Here is a 17694-nt window from a genome sequence, read left to right as displayed (position 1 = left end):
TCGAAGCATTTCGCGAACCGCCGTTGTTCCTCTCTTTGATACCACCTTTTTTCATTTCTTTCCTTTCTCTATCTCTATTTCTATCTCCATCTCCATCTCTTTTCTTTCTTTTTTTCCCACCTGACATAAAGTTGAAGACTCTCCCTGAACATTCGGAAGCAACAATTACAGGACACGTAAGAGAAAAGGAGAAATTTCCAACAAGGAAAACACCCTTTTCCTCTTCCTCCTCTTCGTACCCACTCGATCTCGTTGTTCTCGTCGAGTAACAACACGCATCGGAGACTTCCGGCTTTGCGGAAGCGACGCTCCATGTGAACGACTGACGGGGATCGCCTCACCTCTCTTGCGACTCAATCCATTCATCCAACTACGATTTCGTCATGGAGACCGCTACCGAACTGTACGTATAACACCCTAAATCTTTTCTCTTCGTTTACTTATTTCTTTTTTTGATCATTCACATCATATACTTGGAATATACATAAATGTTCTTATTATTCTTAAACGAGATCAACAATATTTTTTATTAATTTTTTTTTATACGTCTTTATCGTGCACGTGCTGATCTTTTTTCATTAGAAAAGCATAAACCTCTCTCTTTCTATTAATTGACTTTTTCGTTTTTCATGGAGTTATCAACGATTTATTCAGCTCTATCTCTCTTTCTCTCTTTATTAGAAAATAGAAATATTGCACAACTGCAACGCACGTGTAGTGCCGCATGGAACGAAGAAGTTGCGTTGCTCCTCCTACTTCTTTTTTCTCTTTTTTATCTTCTCTGATATTTGAATTATAAAACTCGTTCTCAAGCGTATAACCGTGTACGTATAAATGTGTTTTACGATTAGATCAACTATCTGTGCGCATTAAAAGAGTTTGTTTTTTTACGATTAATAGAAAATGATTTATGAAATTCTAGAAAGGACGGAAGGTAAATTACATGCACGTACTTCTTACGCGTAACATCGACGTAACACGCTGTTTCTCAAGAGAGAAATTGTTACATAAAACATTGAATCCCTTTGAGACTCGACTCTAATAAAGAAATTTCGATTTGATTTTAAGTGAGAATTTTAATAGATTGGAAAAGATATTTATCTCTTCGTTAAATTCTTTGATCTATTAACTACATCATACAAAGTCACAGCTTACGTAACTTTAATGGCGGACGTTACAAAAGGAAAAGTTTATCGTTAGAAGTTATTCAAACGACAAAGTGTTGTTGGTCGATAACGTAACTGTATATCAATACTCGATCAACAGCCAAATTTCGAAATATCGTTCCAAGCACTCGTAATATATATATATATATATAACGTATATTTTCAATTTGATTAAATAAAATAGAAATACGTGAAACGATCGTTGATTGTGTTTGCAGTTAAAAAACACAACGTTTCTATCTGTTATTAGCGATTTTTTATGCTCGATCCAGTGTGAATAATTAGATAAAGTAATCGTAACTTATTAAAGAAAAGGCTGCGTAATTTTCAATTTCACATTTTTATCATAATTACACGGTTCCTTAAGAGTCAATATAAATATTTGTCTTCATCGAATCTTATGATTATTTTATTATCTTTATTCGTTCGAACATCTCGTTTCATTTTGTTTTTATACATTTTTTGGCACGTAAATGTAAAATATTATTATTAATACTTGTATAGAGGCAATAGAAATGAAAATTGCAATGCGCATATTCTTGCAAACTGAGCGCCAACGATGATACGCGTGCGTGCGGTTTAATTGTTCACGATCTCTGTAATAAACTTGTAACTATACCTCGTTATGTATGTTCCACTATGTAAAATGTAGTATATATAACCGAACTTGATCCTCATTGGCTTGAAATGTGTTACAATCTGCAAATAAAGACGGAGATGTTTGTTTGAATTTCATTTTGACATCACATATTTCTAAATATTAAATAGCGCATATAACAACAACATACAATGTTTCTTCGTATGTCAGAATTTTCGCTTTTTTTTTGTTAAATTATATGATGGGAGATAATATTTTTTTTCTTAACCACTGATGTAATCAAATTTATTTGAATAACGAGTTGAAATAAAAAATAAACTTCAATTATGTATCATATAAATTATTGTCGAGTTTTGAACAAATTTATGATCCATGTAACCGCATACAAGAACCCTTGAACAACTACGAAACTTGATCCTTTTAAACGTCTGTTTAAACGCGTACGTTTTAAGAATAAAATCATCTATTGGAACAAAGAAAAAGGTAGCAAGGAGAGTACGAAGAATTACGATAAATCCCTATTCAAAATGACCACCTCCGAGAAGAATATATAAATGCGACCTTGAACGAGCATAAGCGTCCACGCATCAATAACAAAGTATCTCTCGCATGCTCATATACTAAGCGTTGTTAGAACGCGATAAACATCTTCGAGTTGGAATACAAATTTGTAGACATCAACGACATCAGCTACGAGAAATTGAAGCTGTTTTTTTCTTTTTCTTCCGTCTATTATATATTGATTATCTTTTTCTAAACCATTCGATGGATACTTCATCTTTGAAATATGATAATTATTAACGTGTCAAAGTAAAAAAACAAAAATTAAGAATGAAGTTCTACGCCAAGATTTGGCAGATCTTGTTCGCCTTGGCGTACTTCAATTGGCTGGCAATTCATCCGGTTTGGCTGCTTTCCTAGCTCCTCTAATCTTCTTTTCCTTAGCTACAAATGTAAATAGATTCATGGAGTTCAATAGACGGTCTTTCTTTTTCCCTCCCTTCTTCTTTCTCATTCTTTACGTACATGCATACATTTATAAAATGGGGGACTTAAAATTCGTATAGTAGAAATGTAAAAAGAAGCATTCGAAGCATGTGGGACTTGTTTCGTCGATGACCGAGAAACGCTGAAAAAATAAAATAAAATCAAACAAACACGTGTCCTAAGTGATCTAGTTTCCTAGTTCTAATCCATTTTGTACTTTCGTAATGTAGAGCTGCTTTCTTTATTTTTTGTTAACGAAGAGAAAAGTCTCTAATTCGGGGTCTCTTGTACTCTCATTTGTTCATCTTAACTGAACGTATTTGCGTTCAACACAGAGGGGTTTCATTGATCCTTTCTCAGCTTTCACGGGTATTCACCGATAGTAGATGAGAGCTTGTTGCACGTAGTATAGATACTACACGATCCCTCTGTCATTAATACGTGTCACGAGACAATAATTTAACACGCACGCATACACGTGTAAGCGATCAATCGTTCGCGAGCGTGTCGTCACGTCCTGTTTTGTGGTTGCACGCATGGTCCAAGCTCATATCAAGGCAGATTCATAGACATTCCGATCGATACAAATTACGATATCTCCTTGAAAAATATTATATTTTATTTTTATTTTACACAACGCGATCGATGGAACATAATAATATATTTTAACTATTCGTCCTTTCGTTTCGTTCGATCAAAATTAATTATATAATTTTGTTTTTCTTTTTTTATCCACGTGGCATTAGAAGAATAAGAGATGTGCTATTAGACTTGACATCCGTGTGCTCGTTTATTCGTACGCATGCCACCTACGCGCAATAAATGTCACCCATGGCCCGAACGACGTTTGTCCTACATTGGTTTCTATATTGGTTCTTTGCGGAAACAAGAATATTTTCATTTAAATATTATTGTCTTCTATATAATAATCAGATAATCATTAACAATGAGAAATGAACTACACGAATTTACACGTATAGATATCTTTATGATGTGTTATACTCTACAAAAGTTAAACCGATTATTTCATGAAGCTTATTGTTAGAATTGTAAAAATAAATATTCAATCGTAATCGCATATTTGACGTTATTGCAATGGGTTATAAACATTGAAAGATTCTAGTGTATTTTGTATGTGTGTATATATTCATATTATCACGCTATATCGAAGAAATTTGTAACACGAAGATAAGAAATTTCATAGGGAGAGAGACAAGGTTTAAAAGAGAGATAAAACAATGAACAAACTTAAAAATAATGAGCAAATGATTCCTTTCTTGTTTCATAAGTAACATATCGTATTTTACGTACGACCTCGAAAAAACGCAAATCATTCGGTTTATACGATCCTAGCACATATTTTAACGATGACAGTGAGACTTAATGAGAAGCATGCTCTTTTTATGGAATTTGTTTATTCAAGATACGCCTATGACTATTTCTTCATATACAAGAAAATCAGATAAATGAAGGTAACGTGTTAATTTGTGTTATTAAACTGTACAAAATGTATTTTTTCACCTGCAAACGAACAGGTATATAAAAATGTATATGAAACTTCTCCTTTTATTTTCTTGGAAACGGCTAAATAATGTTTTAATTACTGCTTGTATATGATTCGGATGGACCCCTAGAATTTAAAAAAAAAATCGGTGTCCTATTAACTTGGCTTTCCCTTTGTAAGCGTTAAAAATTTCTTCATTGTTTTCAATTCGTTGACATTCGAAGAGAATTTAAAGAATTCGGTAATTGTATATATTAAATTCAATGTGCATATATATATTTGAAGTTGACGCGTGCCGTTTGTTACGCTCATGTCAAACGCGTGGCCATTATGCATCGTCAGGTTTGATTTGATCAATCAATGAACTCTTTATCTCTGTCACTCTCTCTCTCTCTCTCTCTCTCTTTCTGTTTTACTATTTGCTATTCAAATAGATCAGAGCATGATTTAATCAACATATCGTTTATAATCGAACATAGCGAATCACTATTGTCAAGTATTGACGCTTAAATATTATAAGATCGAAAGTAAAATTTGGACCTTCAAATAAACGGTTTATGATTTAAACTTAGGACTGCGAACTTAGGATATTTTTCATTGACAATAGATTAATTAATTTGTCAGGCAAACCATTTCATGACAATTATTTTATACTCTATAAAAGAATTTCTTTATTATTCTTTTATTTTAATTAAGGGATGCTCTCTACTTTAACTTGTAAATCGTATTTTATAGATCTCCTTTATCTGGCCCGGAAAAACAAGGTAGGGTAGAAAGGACCTCTTATTATCCGCAAGAGCCAGGTAAAAGGCCGCAAACAAGGAAAGAAAAAAATACAATCATGTTTAAAGCACAATGCCTTGACAATGTTAACCGTTGGTGGCGTGGTCGGTGGTGTTATCTTAGGAATAATCCTAAGAAATTCCCGGATCGATAGATATACAAACCGTGAGGTCATGTATATCAATTATGTCGGCGATCTATTTCTAAGAATGCTCAAGAGTTTAATCCTGCCGCTCATCATGTCAAGTTTGATCTCAGCTATCGGATCCTTGGACCTATCTCTCAGCGGTAAAATCGGTGCACGTGCTATTTCCTATTACATGGTCACAACGATTAGCGCTGTTGTACTCGGTTGGTGGTATTTTTTCTCTATGAATTTTCACTTGTTCCACTAACATATTTAAACGCCGCGCCTAAGATTTTCCGTGTATGCTGCGTCTGTCACCAATGATCGACATTCTTTTCTTTTTACGCCTGGCAGATTATCGTGGCCTATACGGAAAACTCAACAAAAGAGAATTGGCGCTTAACGTGTTAATGTATTCCTACTAATCATAATGTATTCTTTTTAGGTATTATTCTGGTCGTATCTATTCAACCTGGCGTAGGCAGCACTGCTAGTCATGCTGAAAAAGCTCTTGCTCAAAATTCATCGACCGTTGATACGCTATTGGATTTAGTTAGAAACATGTTCCCTCCGAATCTGGTGCAAGCATGTATTTCTCAGATGCGTACAGTAGTTAAAAAACCTGTGGACGGTGACTCAGGTAAAATATAACTCTATACTTATTCCTTATAAACTAATATTTATTATAATTCAAATTTGTTATCTCTTTTCTCGTTTTGTATAGACGATATGGATAACTGGGACTTCACCGAAAAGGACATTCCTGGTATGAACATTCTTGGTCTAGTCGTTTTCTCAACCGTATTGGGTATCACTCTAGGGAAAATGAGTCAGGAAGGGAAACCGCTTCTTAATTTTTTCGAATCCTTGTCAGGTGCTATGATGGTAATCACCAATTGGGTAATTTGGTAAGGATCTTGTATATAAATAATAAAAACCTTAATACAATCAAATAATTATCATTGATGATCCGTTCTAGGTTGTCACCCGTCGGTATCCTCTTTTTGGTAGCTGCAAAAATTGTAGAAATGGAATCGTTGGAGCAAGTGGTCGCTCAACTTGGCATGTATTTCCTAACGGTTCTAATCGGTCTCTGTATTCATGGTTTCATCATATTACCTGGATTGTATTTTGTGATAACAAAAAAGAATCCCTATCGTTATCTATCCAATTTGGCACAGGCATTGGTCACTGCATTTGGTACATCGTCGAGTTCCGCGACATTACCAGTTGCTATTAATTGTCTCGAAGAAAGAAACGGCATTGACCCACGAATAACCAGATTCGTATTACCGATTGGAGCTACAATTAACATGGACGGTACTGCTTTGTACGAAGCAGTAGCCGCAATTTTTATAGCGCAAGTTCGTGAAGTCAGTCTTACTTTTGGACAACTAGTGGCAATCAGGTAAAATTTTAATTAATTTTTTTTTCTTATATGCTGACACTTTACAAAAAAAATAAATTATTTACGTAACCTATCACAAATATAAACACCATATGATATAATAATTACAATCATTAAAAGAGAGGAGAAAATAGAAACATTTCCTTTGACTCTATCGACTTTTTTAGTATTACTGCAACTGCCGCAAGTATCGGAGCAGCTGGAATCCCGCAGGCGGGATTAGTTACTATGGTGATGGTTCTAGACACAGTACATCTTCCATCAAACGATGTCTTCCTTATTCTCGCGGTTGATTGGCTATTGTAAGTGCATTTTTCTTATTATTTTTTAATTTCAAATAATCTTAAGAAATATTCTTGAACAATGTACAAAAACCTTGTTGTCATTTTCAGGGATCGCTGCAGGACGACAGTAAACGTTATGGGAGATTCCCTTGGTGCAGGAATCGTTAATCATTTAAGTAAAAATGAATTATCGGCATTACCGCAACATAGACAAAGTCAAAATGGAGCAGACCACACAATATCGATATGAAATGTGTAAGTGTGTTCACAATTCGAATACAATAATGCATTAGTAGCATTTATTGGCAATTATTTTACGATTTTAATATAGTCGTTTATTCAATTATAACGTCAATTCCAACGAACTTCCAATTGTGACTCATTTTGCTGTTGAAATAAATCTATTAAAGAAACGTGATTACTCATTGGCTATCTGTATATTATTTTTTAATTAACAATGAATAACAAAAATTATAATGAGAAGAAATATATATATATATATATATCATACACACGTCACAACGATTTACATAAAAAATCACGATTATTATTATTATGTACGATCAGTAAAATACTGCCTATCTTATTGGAACTAGTTATTTTAAATGTGTTCTCTCTTTTATGTAGCATTGATATGTATTTATATCGAAAATTGTAATAACATTAAAAACATCACGATCAATTTATTTTATGATCGTTGTTATACGACTATTTTACGTTTTGGATTTAGTGTTAGAAAATAAATAATAGTAATATAATAACGACAATAATTACGATAATACTCGTTTCTTGAATTATTCAATAGTGTTCTGTAGTCTACTTGTCTGATTATAATATAATATATATAGTATATGATTTTGAATCAAATACGTAGGTGAGCTGACAAGTTCTCAGCCTCACATAGAAACAATGTTTTCTTTTATCAAACTAACTTTTATTTACAAGAAAATAAAAGCCTTTTTTGTTGAGGTTCAAAATTTTTCAACCCACCCATGTATATTGTTCTTGATTTCAATATTATTCTCATTAAATTGGTATATTTATGTAAAAATATAATATATATTTATTGAGTGACGAAGATAATAGGTTTTATATATATATATATATGTATATGTACGCATAAATAGCAATAATAAAACCTATAAGTTTACCTATTATAATTTGATCACTGCACATATATATATATGTATATGCACGTGCATACAATTGAATATAGTAGACTTTACTAAATTTAATAATGAGAAATAATGTCCATTCCGTGGCATAATGTTAAAATTTATAGTAATAATACATAATCATCGGACATTTAATTTGTCCTATTGTTGTAATGATAATAAAAATATTCAATTATAAGTAACATAAACCAAGATAGAAGAAATAATATTGGTGCCATTAAATATTACTAATTTAATGAACTTTATTGTGTTCATCATATTTTTGTTATGTTCAAAACTAAACAAAAATTGGACAGTTGGAAGGTAACATTAATCGATAGTTTATAATTGATTGGTAACAAATATATTTGACAATTAATATATATGTAATTTATAATTCACATTTTCTGTATAAAAAATAGGATCTGCACCTTTACTTATATAAATATATCCTTAGATGCAAAACTACAAATCATGTACAGTCATCTATATATAAAATAAAAAATTGTTATGCTTACATGCAAATTATGTTACAATCATAGTCTCTTACTGAGTTAACGCGTAGATGAATATTTTTTAATATTTATGTTTGTATAAAAATTAATAATGATATTTTTTTCTTGTTATTTTTAGTAGGGACAAGGTCACTTAGAATATTTACGGGCAAAATCTTACCTTTGATTATCAATAAATTAACTTTGTATACATTATATGTGTGATCAAGTTTATTTTCCTTTGGAAAAATTTATAATTTTAAGTGTTTATTCACAAATTTTTCACTAATTTTATTCAAAAAAGTATTGTACTTTTATTTCATTAATACTCTGTTTATGATAAGAACGAATATCTTTGTAAAATCTAAAGATATTTATTGTGTCACGTATTACTTGTTTCAACCAATTGCAACGTTGATTTTAGTTTTAAAACCAATCAGTAGCAATATCTGTCGATTATAATCGAAAGTAAAATTGAAATGTTTAAAGGAAATATGAACAATTACTTTCATATATAATAAAATCTGTACAAAATGTTAATGTTACTTTTATAACATATGTATATAAATGCTTGGTGATGATTAATAAAATTGTTTTTCAGTATTTGTAATAATTGGTATGTTTTAATCCACGTAAGAAATGTATGTCCAATCATAGCTAACGTTTAACGTTGAGCTATACTATTAGATTTGATCCACCAATAGAAACGTTCGTAGAGCAAGCTATTAGGAGTGCCATTGGTTCGTCTGATACTACATTGGACTATAAGTTAGAAAAACTTTTTTATTGGTTGTAATACCAAAAGAGAAAAATGAAACGCAATAAAAAATCAAAGAACGCATTTCTCTTTTCATTTGGAAGATCATTGCTTCCTTGGCGTTGGATTAAAAATAAAAAGACGGAGCGCATCGTGATCGGTCGTTAAATAGTTTTGACGAAAGGCTTGGCTCGAGTTGCCGAGCTGTAATAAGATAAAAACATAGGCAGTAGCCGCCCCAGTTCGGGCGTTGCGCGAACAAATCTTCAATTTCATTGGTCCGTTATACCAAAGGCCACATCCGGTAGAAGCACCGCAGTATTGGTCGAAGCCTGCTTCGACAACGACCACGACAAACTCGAGTGAATTTTGTACACATTGCCGACAAATATCTCTTGTTATATTACGTCCGACGTTTTGTTATAATCGTCGACGATTCATTTGTAAAGAAAGGAAAAAAAATTGCTGCATTTTCCCAAAGTACGGAGACTCGGAATGAAAGAGGAACTAGTGATACGAGGAGCCACGATTACGAGCACACACGCGCGTCGCCACTAACGAAAACGGGTGAGGGATTATGTGCTGTTTGGGTGTGACATCGAGGTTTACATTAAATATATTTCGACCCAGTTCTATCTTTTTATTGAAGTGCGCGAAGAGCAGTGTCGTGTTCGCACAGTGCCCTATGCGTGACGGTTATCCGCTTCGTCTCGAATAACGCGGCCGTGCTTCGTGCATCTTTTCCTCTTCCTTCCCTGCCTCCCGCGCGCGCTCCGTCTCTTTCGTTCTGCCTCTTTCCCCCACCCCGTCCTCTTATCCATTGGTCTCTCTTTTTCCCTCTCTTTCTGTCTGTCCATCTCTCTCTCTCTCTCTCTCTCCTCTCTCTCTTTCTTTAGGTGACCGCGAGCGCGGGGAACGAGAGACGAAAGAGCGTTCATACGTACTTTGTTAGTTGGGAAGAATCTGAAGGGGATCTTCCTCGAGGCTGCGTGTTGCTCCGCCATTGCACGGTAGAGAGCGAAATTATCGCTAAAGAAATACCGCCAATTTTCTTTATCCCTCGCGTGCTTTCGTTCTCTCTCTCTCTCTCTTTTTTCTGTCAGCTCTCCCACTTTCGCCCTTTCTTCCTTCCTTCTTCGTTCGTCCGAGTTTAGATACTGTTCCGTATACGCGCGTAACGTTTTACTTTCGTATCCACGGTCATTATAGACGAATCTACGAACGAATCGACGAAAGAATCTACAAACGAATTTACCGTGGAAGGAAGGAAAGAAGGAAGGAGCGAGAGCACGTTCGATAGTCCGTTCCCGACCCCGCTCGTTCCTCCACCTCGCTGTGCTTCGCCTCGCCTTGTCTTGTCTTGCCTTGCCTCGTCGTCTCCTAATCCGCGCGTGCTTCGCGCGTACGTGGACGTTGTCCGTTTATGCGACAACGACAACACCAACGACGATGACGACCATGACGTTTACGTTAATGACTACGCTGATGAAAATAATGTAGACCGTAGTCGTTGCTAGTGCATTACTCGTATTATTTTTTTCTTTGTGCTCTCTATGTGACGGAAAGTAAAAGAGAGAGAAAAAGAATAAGAAAGGGAGGGAGAAAGACGCGAATCTTGCGCGTCATTATGCAATAGAAAGAAGACGGTGGCGCGAGTGTATACGGAAAGGATTTCTTCTTTTTCTTTTTTTTTTACTTTTTATCGTTTCTTTTGTTGGGAATGATAGAGAAAAAAGTGTAGCGGTTGATGGTGGACGCGCAGCATGTCTCTTTGTGTATTCCTCTTAAACCGTGACGAGAACGTTTATTCGGCTTCATTGTTCAAACAGAAAGATCACGTGGAAATGCGTCGGACCGCACGACGTGACGCCGACTCGTTCTTTCAATGTTGATGATGATGTTGTTGTAATGTATCACCGTGAAATAGGAGAAACAGTACCGGCGGTGATTGTGACGACGACAGCAACGGTGGTGGGTGGTGGTGTTGTTGTTTTTAGTGGTGGTAGTGGTGACTACGATTATAATTGCGGTTGTAGCAGCGATAGTGACAGTGCTGCTGCCAGCAGCAGCATTAGTGGAGGTGGTGGTGGTGGTGGTGGTGGTGGTAGCGGCGGCGACGACGACGACGACGCCGCCGACAACGACGACGCCGACACCGGCTACGATCACGATTTATGAACAATCACTAATTCTGACGGCCAAGAGAAAATATCCTCATTAGACTTTTTTTAATATCTTCGTCTAGCATTGTTATTTTTCTTTCACAACAATTCGAAGATATTATCGTACTTTAAGGATATTAATGAAACTTTTCTCTACCTAGCTCTTTAAACTGCTCTTCGCGCGCATCCTTTTCTTTCCCATCTCGTAATATTATTCTTTTCAATTCGATTTGGCTGGCAATTGACTATTGTCTTATCGCACGGCATACGCTTTTTTGCTTTAGAATTTTGCAAACGAAGAACGTTTGAAGGAAGACGAGAAACGCTCCACTGCGCAATACTCTCCCACCGTCTTTTTATTTTCGATTTTGGGAGGAAGATTCGAACACGAGAGGAGAGCCCTACAAGTAGACTTGTTCGTTTCCTACTTTGAAAGGCTACTTTTTTACAAGACCATATTTTGTCCTCTTCTGTTCTCTTTACTTTCTCACATTGGAATTGTCGTGTCATTTTCTCGCAGCCTGAAAAAAAATACGAGGTCGATCGTGGAAAATGGAATAATACAAGGCGAGTTTATTTTTTACTTTATAGAAACAAATGCGTTTACTTTGAACAGAACTTTTACTTTCGATGATTAACACTGCTATATCGAGTCTTCATCACACAGTCTTCTCTTATCTTACCAAGAGTATATTTTATATTTGGTACGATCTTTTGATTTTAGAAATTAAAAGAAAAATAGTTTAGATATTTGTATAAATATTAATAGTTTGATATCGATCAAAAATTAGTCTTGTAGAGTTCTTTATTGATATATGCATTCGTCCAATAAATTATGAATATAGCTTATAAATGACTCAAAAAAAAGTATATAGTGCAATTAAATTTGTATGTTATAATCCTTAAATTCAATAAAAAGCTAATATAAAGTATTAAATATGTATTTTTTTTTTTGCAGGACTTGTAATATACTTTCTATGAATAGTTAACACAAAGATGACACAATTAAATAACTGGAATAACAAGAAATACAAGGATGTATGGTATATGACTGGAGACATTGAAATATTAAAGAATTATTAATCGAAAAAAGTTAATGTTTTAAAGAGAAAGAAAAAACAGAGGAGGAAATAGGGACATTTGTAACAAAAGATAGAGCCAAAGATTAAAACTATAATGATGAATGAATGGGAGTAGGTGAAGTAGGTAAAAAGAGCAAGTATTGGCGCACGTGGGAGCCTCTGAATGTCGAGGCTGCAGTGTTGGCAGTGTTGGTGGCAGTAATGGCCCCTGCTCTGACAGAAGACGGTCCTCAAAAGCCTGAAAATTTGCTCCCATCTCTACCAGCTGTGGGGTTTTTATCCCCTGAGCAGGCTACGCAGGTCTGTCGCGATCGAGAAATTTTGGCAAAGTTCGTTGTATCTGCGAACGTTCAGCCATCAAAAATCGACGAGCAGTACCTGCATGGTGTATCTAAAGATCTTATTCGTTATGTTATTAATTCAAATTACGCCAATAGTCTTGACAATTTATCTACTTACTCACACAGCTCTGATTTGATCTTAAGAGAGATTTTTACGGAGCAGGGCTGTAAACGGCCAGTAACGCCGGACAGTCCCAAAAGAAAGGAGACTGATACTATAATGAACGACCCATCTATGGGTGATCAGGCGGACAACATGGGCTTCTTGAAAACGAACGATGATTTATCTTTGGTGGAATCTGCTACTGTTGAAGGAGATAATAAAAATTTGGACGTTGATCAAATAATGGCTTTTGGTACAGAGATTAATACGGATAACGAGCAATGCAATATAAATGCTGTCGGTGATATTGGACAAAATGTTGAAGAAATTCTTCAAGTTATTAAATCTATAGAATGCACTGGAAATGCTGAAAATACTGCTGGTAGTTCTGAACCTGTACAAGGTTCCATGGACAATGTGGACAGCGTAGAAATGTTTCCAATCCCTGAAGAAGGATTTTCGTCCTTTGCAAGAGACTTACTTACCGATGCTGATGTAATGAGCCTTTGTAATGAAAATATTAATATTCCAGAGACAGTAGACCAGCAAAAAACCAATAGTTTACGTTTACAACAAGAAACTGTTGCGCAAAAACAATTTGAAAATGAGAGAAAGTGCGCATTTTTACTTAGAAGACTGAGAAAGCTTCAAGCACGGCTTCTTGGCAGACATGTTGCTGAAGAGAATACAGGTGTGCTTGAACTTGCTCATCATGGTGTTAAAAAGTGTTTATTTCAAGAATTGGTCAATATCAGTTCCAAATCCAATGTCAGAAATTTTCCTGAAATTAGTGGTAGTTTGAATTTATTTTTACAAAAGGTTGAAAAGATGTGTGTTACTCAAAGTAATAATGCGCATCGTCAACGTTTTTGTTATCGTTATTTTGGTGGTGGATCACGTGATAATTTGGGTAGTACATCTGGTAGTAATGGTAACAGGATGCCAGTTTTTGGTATGCCTCAAGTTAAAATCAACAGTGAAGAAGTTGAAAATGTGGCAGGACCTTTGGCAACGCAGTTACATATTGTAGAATCTAATTTGGATTCGGATTGTACAGCGTCTAGTAGTGGCGGAGAAAGTTGCGATGAAATGCAATCATTTAATAATCCGCATCAGCAGCAACTACCAATGTAAGTAATTTTATTTTCTTCACTTATACAAAAATAAGTTAAAGATACTGCAAATCTTGTATAAGATTTTAGTCTTAATTATTATATTATAATGAAAGACTTTATAAGATCACAAGGCACACGTGTTAAGAATATTAAATAAATGAATTAACATACATACATATATTTTTGCTGAAATTAAAAGTTATATCAAGATTATTCTATACGTTTATCCTGCAAATAAAATTATGAAATATGTTATTTGTAGATCTAAAAGAGCAGCATGGAGATATTCTCAAGACCGTGCAGGTATAGCATCAAGGTGGATCTGGTTGCAAGCACAAATATCAGATTTAGAATATAAAATTAGACAGCAAAATGACATCCAACGTCAAGTTAGGGCATTAAAAGGCTTGGTTATACTTGACAATGCTGAAACAGTAAATGGATATAGCGGTGTTTTACCTGGTTCTACTGGTCGATATAATTTATCTGAAAATGAATTATCAGCTAGCAGAACTCGTCCATTTCTATGGAATTTTTATAGAAAACGAAAACTATTACAAGTTGAAAGGCTACACGAATTCTCTAAACGTGCGGCTAAAGCATCCACAGTAAGATGTAACTGTGATCATACACTGCCTGCGTGTGCTTTGTGCACAGGAAGGCTAGATCCAACTCAAACACAAGAATCAATCGAACAACTTTCTGTTCAAGAGAGGCTAGCACTCGTTGACCCTTGTTATCATCCAGTTCTATCCTTCCCAGATGGTAGGTGAATAAAATAACATTTCAATAATTTACTGATTTAGATAGGTAATTATGAATAACTTGATTGTTTTATAAAATTTGTCCACTTAGAAAACCAATTTTTATTATGTTTTTAGTGTTATTCGTTCATATTACTATTCATTACTTATTTAGTTGTTCTGTGTAAGGAATGGATAGTAATCATTTTATAATTTCTTTTTCAATAATTATTTTTTCTAAATTATAAATTTTAATTTCATCCAGAACTTCTTTTTTTTTTGTAGATATTGTTCAAGGAACTCATTTAGAAGCTATTATGAAATCAGCCGAATGGCAACAAAAAATACTAAGGGGAAGTACGCGTATTACTCGAATAAAAGATAAAGATAGTAATGAAAGGAGAAACAAAAAACTTCCTGGACATCGAGCAAAGTATACTGCACGTTTAAAGCAGTCTTCTTCTAGTATCATCACAGCACGTATGTTTCAAGATACTTTTTAAATTTTAAAACTGATTGTATAACTATTTGATTTATAGCTTGTATATTATGTATATATATAGGAATTAAGAAAAAGATGTTGAAAGGAAAGAGGAATAGACTAGGCCACGAAAGAAACGCAAATGGTTTAAACAGGAAAAGAGTACCAAAATTGCCAACCGAGGATTTCGAGGAAGTTAATGCGCTTTCTGGTTCCAGTAAACATTCATCTCCAGTGCCTTCTCCATTACAACAACATACCACCAATTCTACACTGGAAAAAAATTCAGTAAAAGAAAGAAATTCAACTTCGCATCACGGGTAAAATAAAATATAAAAAATATCTGATGTATTTGTTTTTTCTTTCATGTTGTATCTCTAGTGTGCAAATAATGCAATTAACATTAAATAAAATCTTTGTAGGCGTTTGAGACAAAACTCTTACGATATAGACAATATTGTCATCCCGTACAGTGTAGCAGCTTCAACGAGGCTTGAAAAATTACAATACAAAGAAATTTTAACTCCAAAGTAAGTAGAAATTGATTAAAAATGTTTATATATTGGAATTATTAATTTTAATATTATTTTAAAGATGGCGATTGTGCGAGGATCGACCAAAAACTGACGTAAAAAATGGTATTATGTATAGGCCTAGTCAAGATAGCGATGTAAGTATATTTTTGAACACTATGAATTATTTCGATTTAAATACTACATTAAAATTTGTTAACTTATTATTATTTGTAACTTATTAATAGTTTGAAGATATGTCGGATGAAACAATTGCTTTAAGACATGAACGAAGTGAACGAGAAGAGAATAAACGTTTTATGACGTATCTCAATACACCACATCAAACACGTATTCGTCACAATCGTCGAGTAGACAGTAGGGCAGATAGTGGTGCAAACACGCCAGGTTTGCTTTCCTGTTTAAAAAGTGGTAAATTTATTTAATAATTTAAATTGTCTTTATATTGAATCTGTTATTTTTAGATCCGATGTCTCCCCACGCCAATGACTTTGGTGGAGATGTTACGTCTCCAATCATATCTCCACCTGCAACTCCTTTACAAGTACAGGAGACAGAACATCAACAACAAAACTTGGATACACACCGACGTCGTGCCATGTCCGTTTTAAGGATAGGAAAGGACGACGTTGGAACTTCTTATAACGAAGATGAGAACGAGGTAGGGTAGAATGTTCTACTCTATTAAAAAATTCATTCAATATATAATTCATTATATTTACTAACATGAATGTTTCAATGTAGATTTTACCGTATGAACCACGCGTATTTCCACTGTCCGAGGAAATTTATGACAAAATGGTCGAAGTAATGCCAGACGGACATTGGCAAACTTCATCGGTATCTTTGTGCTCTCGAGACGAAGAAAAAGACGATGTATGTATATCGTTTAAAAATAATTTAACATGAGACACTAATTAAATTCTTTTTGATAAATTAATATTCGAGTATTCGTACTGTGATTATTAATATAACTTTGAGCCAAATTTCATGGCTCCTCAAGGCTACTTCTGGTAAGCAGTTCCAATTGATGCTTTCTAATATTTAACATAATATAATTTCTTTTAATACGTATTAATAAATATAGTAATTTATAAAATAAATAGCGTTTAAATAATATGTCGTTATATTTGTCAATATCGTTAGAATTATTTGGTTCATCTTCATTTATATATAAATTGTTTTTTGCTGCTGCCATATCTATTTGTTAAAAATATAATTTTTATTCTAACTGCCTCTCTATATTTTCTATTCGCCAAATTTTAATTCTAAAGACTATTTAGGTAGATTTGTCTACATTTTATTTCTAGGATGGGGAATTGGAATCTCCTGAATCTGATTCAACAGAATCTGCTTGTTATGATATAGAAGGAGAGGATCCTAATGATCCTGAATGGACGGTAGCTGACAATAGGGATACTGAAAAGGAAAGAATACGTCCGACTGCTAAAAGATAGGATAAAGGTTATAAACAATACAATATATCATCTACATCGTGTCGTTATTATATGCAGAAGCTACCTGTCAATTGTTATATATACCTGCCGGTCATGTAATATGCACCTTAAGTTAATGGTATTACGAATCTGTAAAGTGTATTATAAATATAAATTTTATAACTTCATTTTGCTTAAATCAATAGAAAAACCTTAATTGTTTATTTTTGTTTTCAAATATAAATATTTTGTCCATTGTTAGAGTTTTGCGAATGTAATTACTTTAGCAAAAAGATATATACATATATATATAAAAAGTATAGAGTATATACGCGTGTAATTTTCATTAGTATGTTATGTCTCATTTAGACTTTTTAAAGTTAGAAGAATCTCATAAGATGAATCAGTTTTCACACTGACGGACGTGTATTTATAT

At 34.1% G+C, this 17694-nt stretch overlaps 2 protein-coding genes across 6 annotated transcripts; both read left to right on the top strand.

Moving 5' to 3' along the window:
• The first annotated feature begins 383 nt into the window (after window positions 1-383).
• Window positions 384-7275, top strand: LOC107072652 (excitatory amino acid transporter 1). The gene is given in 8 exon segments (XM_015332750.2): window positions 384-403; window positions 4991-5084; window positions 5086-5389; window positions 5611-5805; window positions 5890-6073; window positions 6145-6573; window positions 6741-6875; window positions 6966-7275. Coding segments are annotated over 8 exon segments (1503 nt in total). The 3' UTR covers window positions 7108-7275.
• A 2087-nt stretch (window positions 7276-9362) lies between these two features.
• Window positions 9363-17446, top strand: nsl1 (non-specific lethal 1). Of its 5 annotated transcripts, none has more exons than XM_089174068.1 (12): window positions 9363-9829; window positions 11709-11991; window positions 12383-14080; window positions 14328-14830; window positions 15094-15288; window positions 15372-15609; window positions 15712-15819; window positions 15884-15959; window positions 16050-16233; window positions 16287-16483; window positions 16567-16698; window positions 17133-17446. In XM_089174068.1, exons 3-12 carry the CDS (start codon window positions 12612-12614, stop codon window positions 17277-17279), a joined length of 3249 nt encoding a protein of 1082 aa, XP_089030194.1. In that variant the 5' UTR covers window positions 9363-9829; window positions 11709-11991; window positions 12383-12611; the 3' UTR covers window positions 17280-17446. The 5 variants fall into 5 exon arrangements, 4 of the variants coding, with proteins under 4 accessions (XP_089030194.1, XP_089030193.1, XP_015188230.1 ...); XM_089174067.1 differs by lacking the exon at window positions 9363-9829 and adding an exon at window positions 11362-11629; XR_016177068.1 differs by lacking the exon at window positions 9363-9829 and having other exon boundaries at window positions 11361-11991; window positions 16567-16835; window positions 17133-17251.
• The last annotated feature ends 248 nt before the right edge of the window (window positions 17447-17694 follow it).

The sequence above is a fragment of the Polistes dominula genome, unplaced genomic scaffold, assembly GCF_049000335.1.
Source record: "Polistes dominula isolate Pdom_NZ unplaced genomic scaffold, Pdom_raw_medaka contig_277, whole genome shotgun sequence".
Lineage (NCBI taxonomy): Eukaryota > Metazoa > Arthropoda > Insecta > Hymenoptera > Vespidae > Polistes > Polistes dominula.
This window is presented reverse-complemented; position numbering and strand designations above follow the sequence as displayed.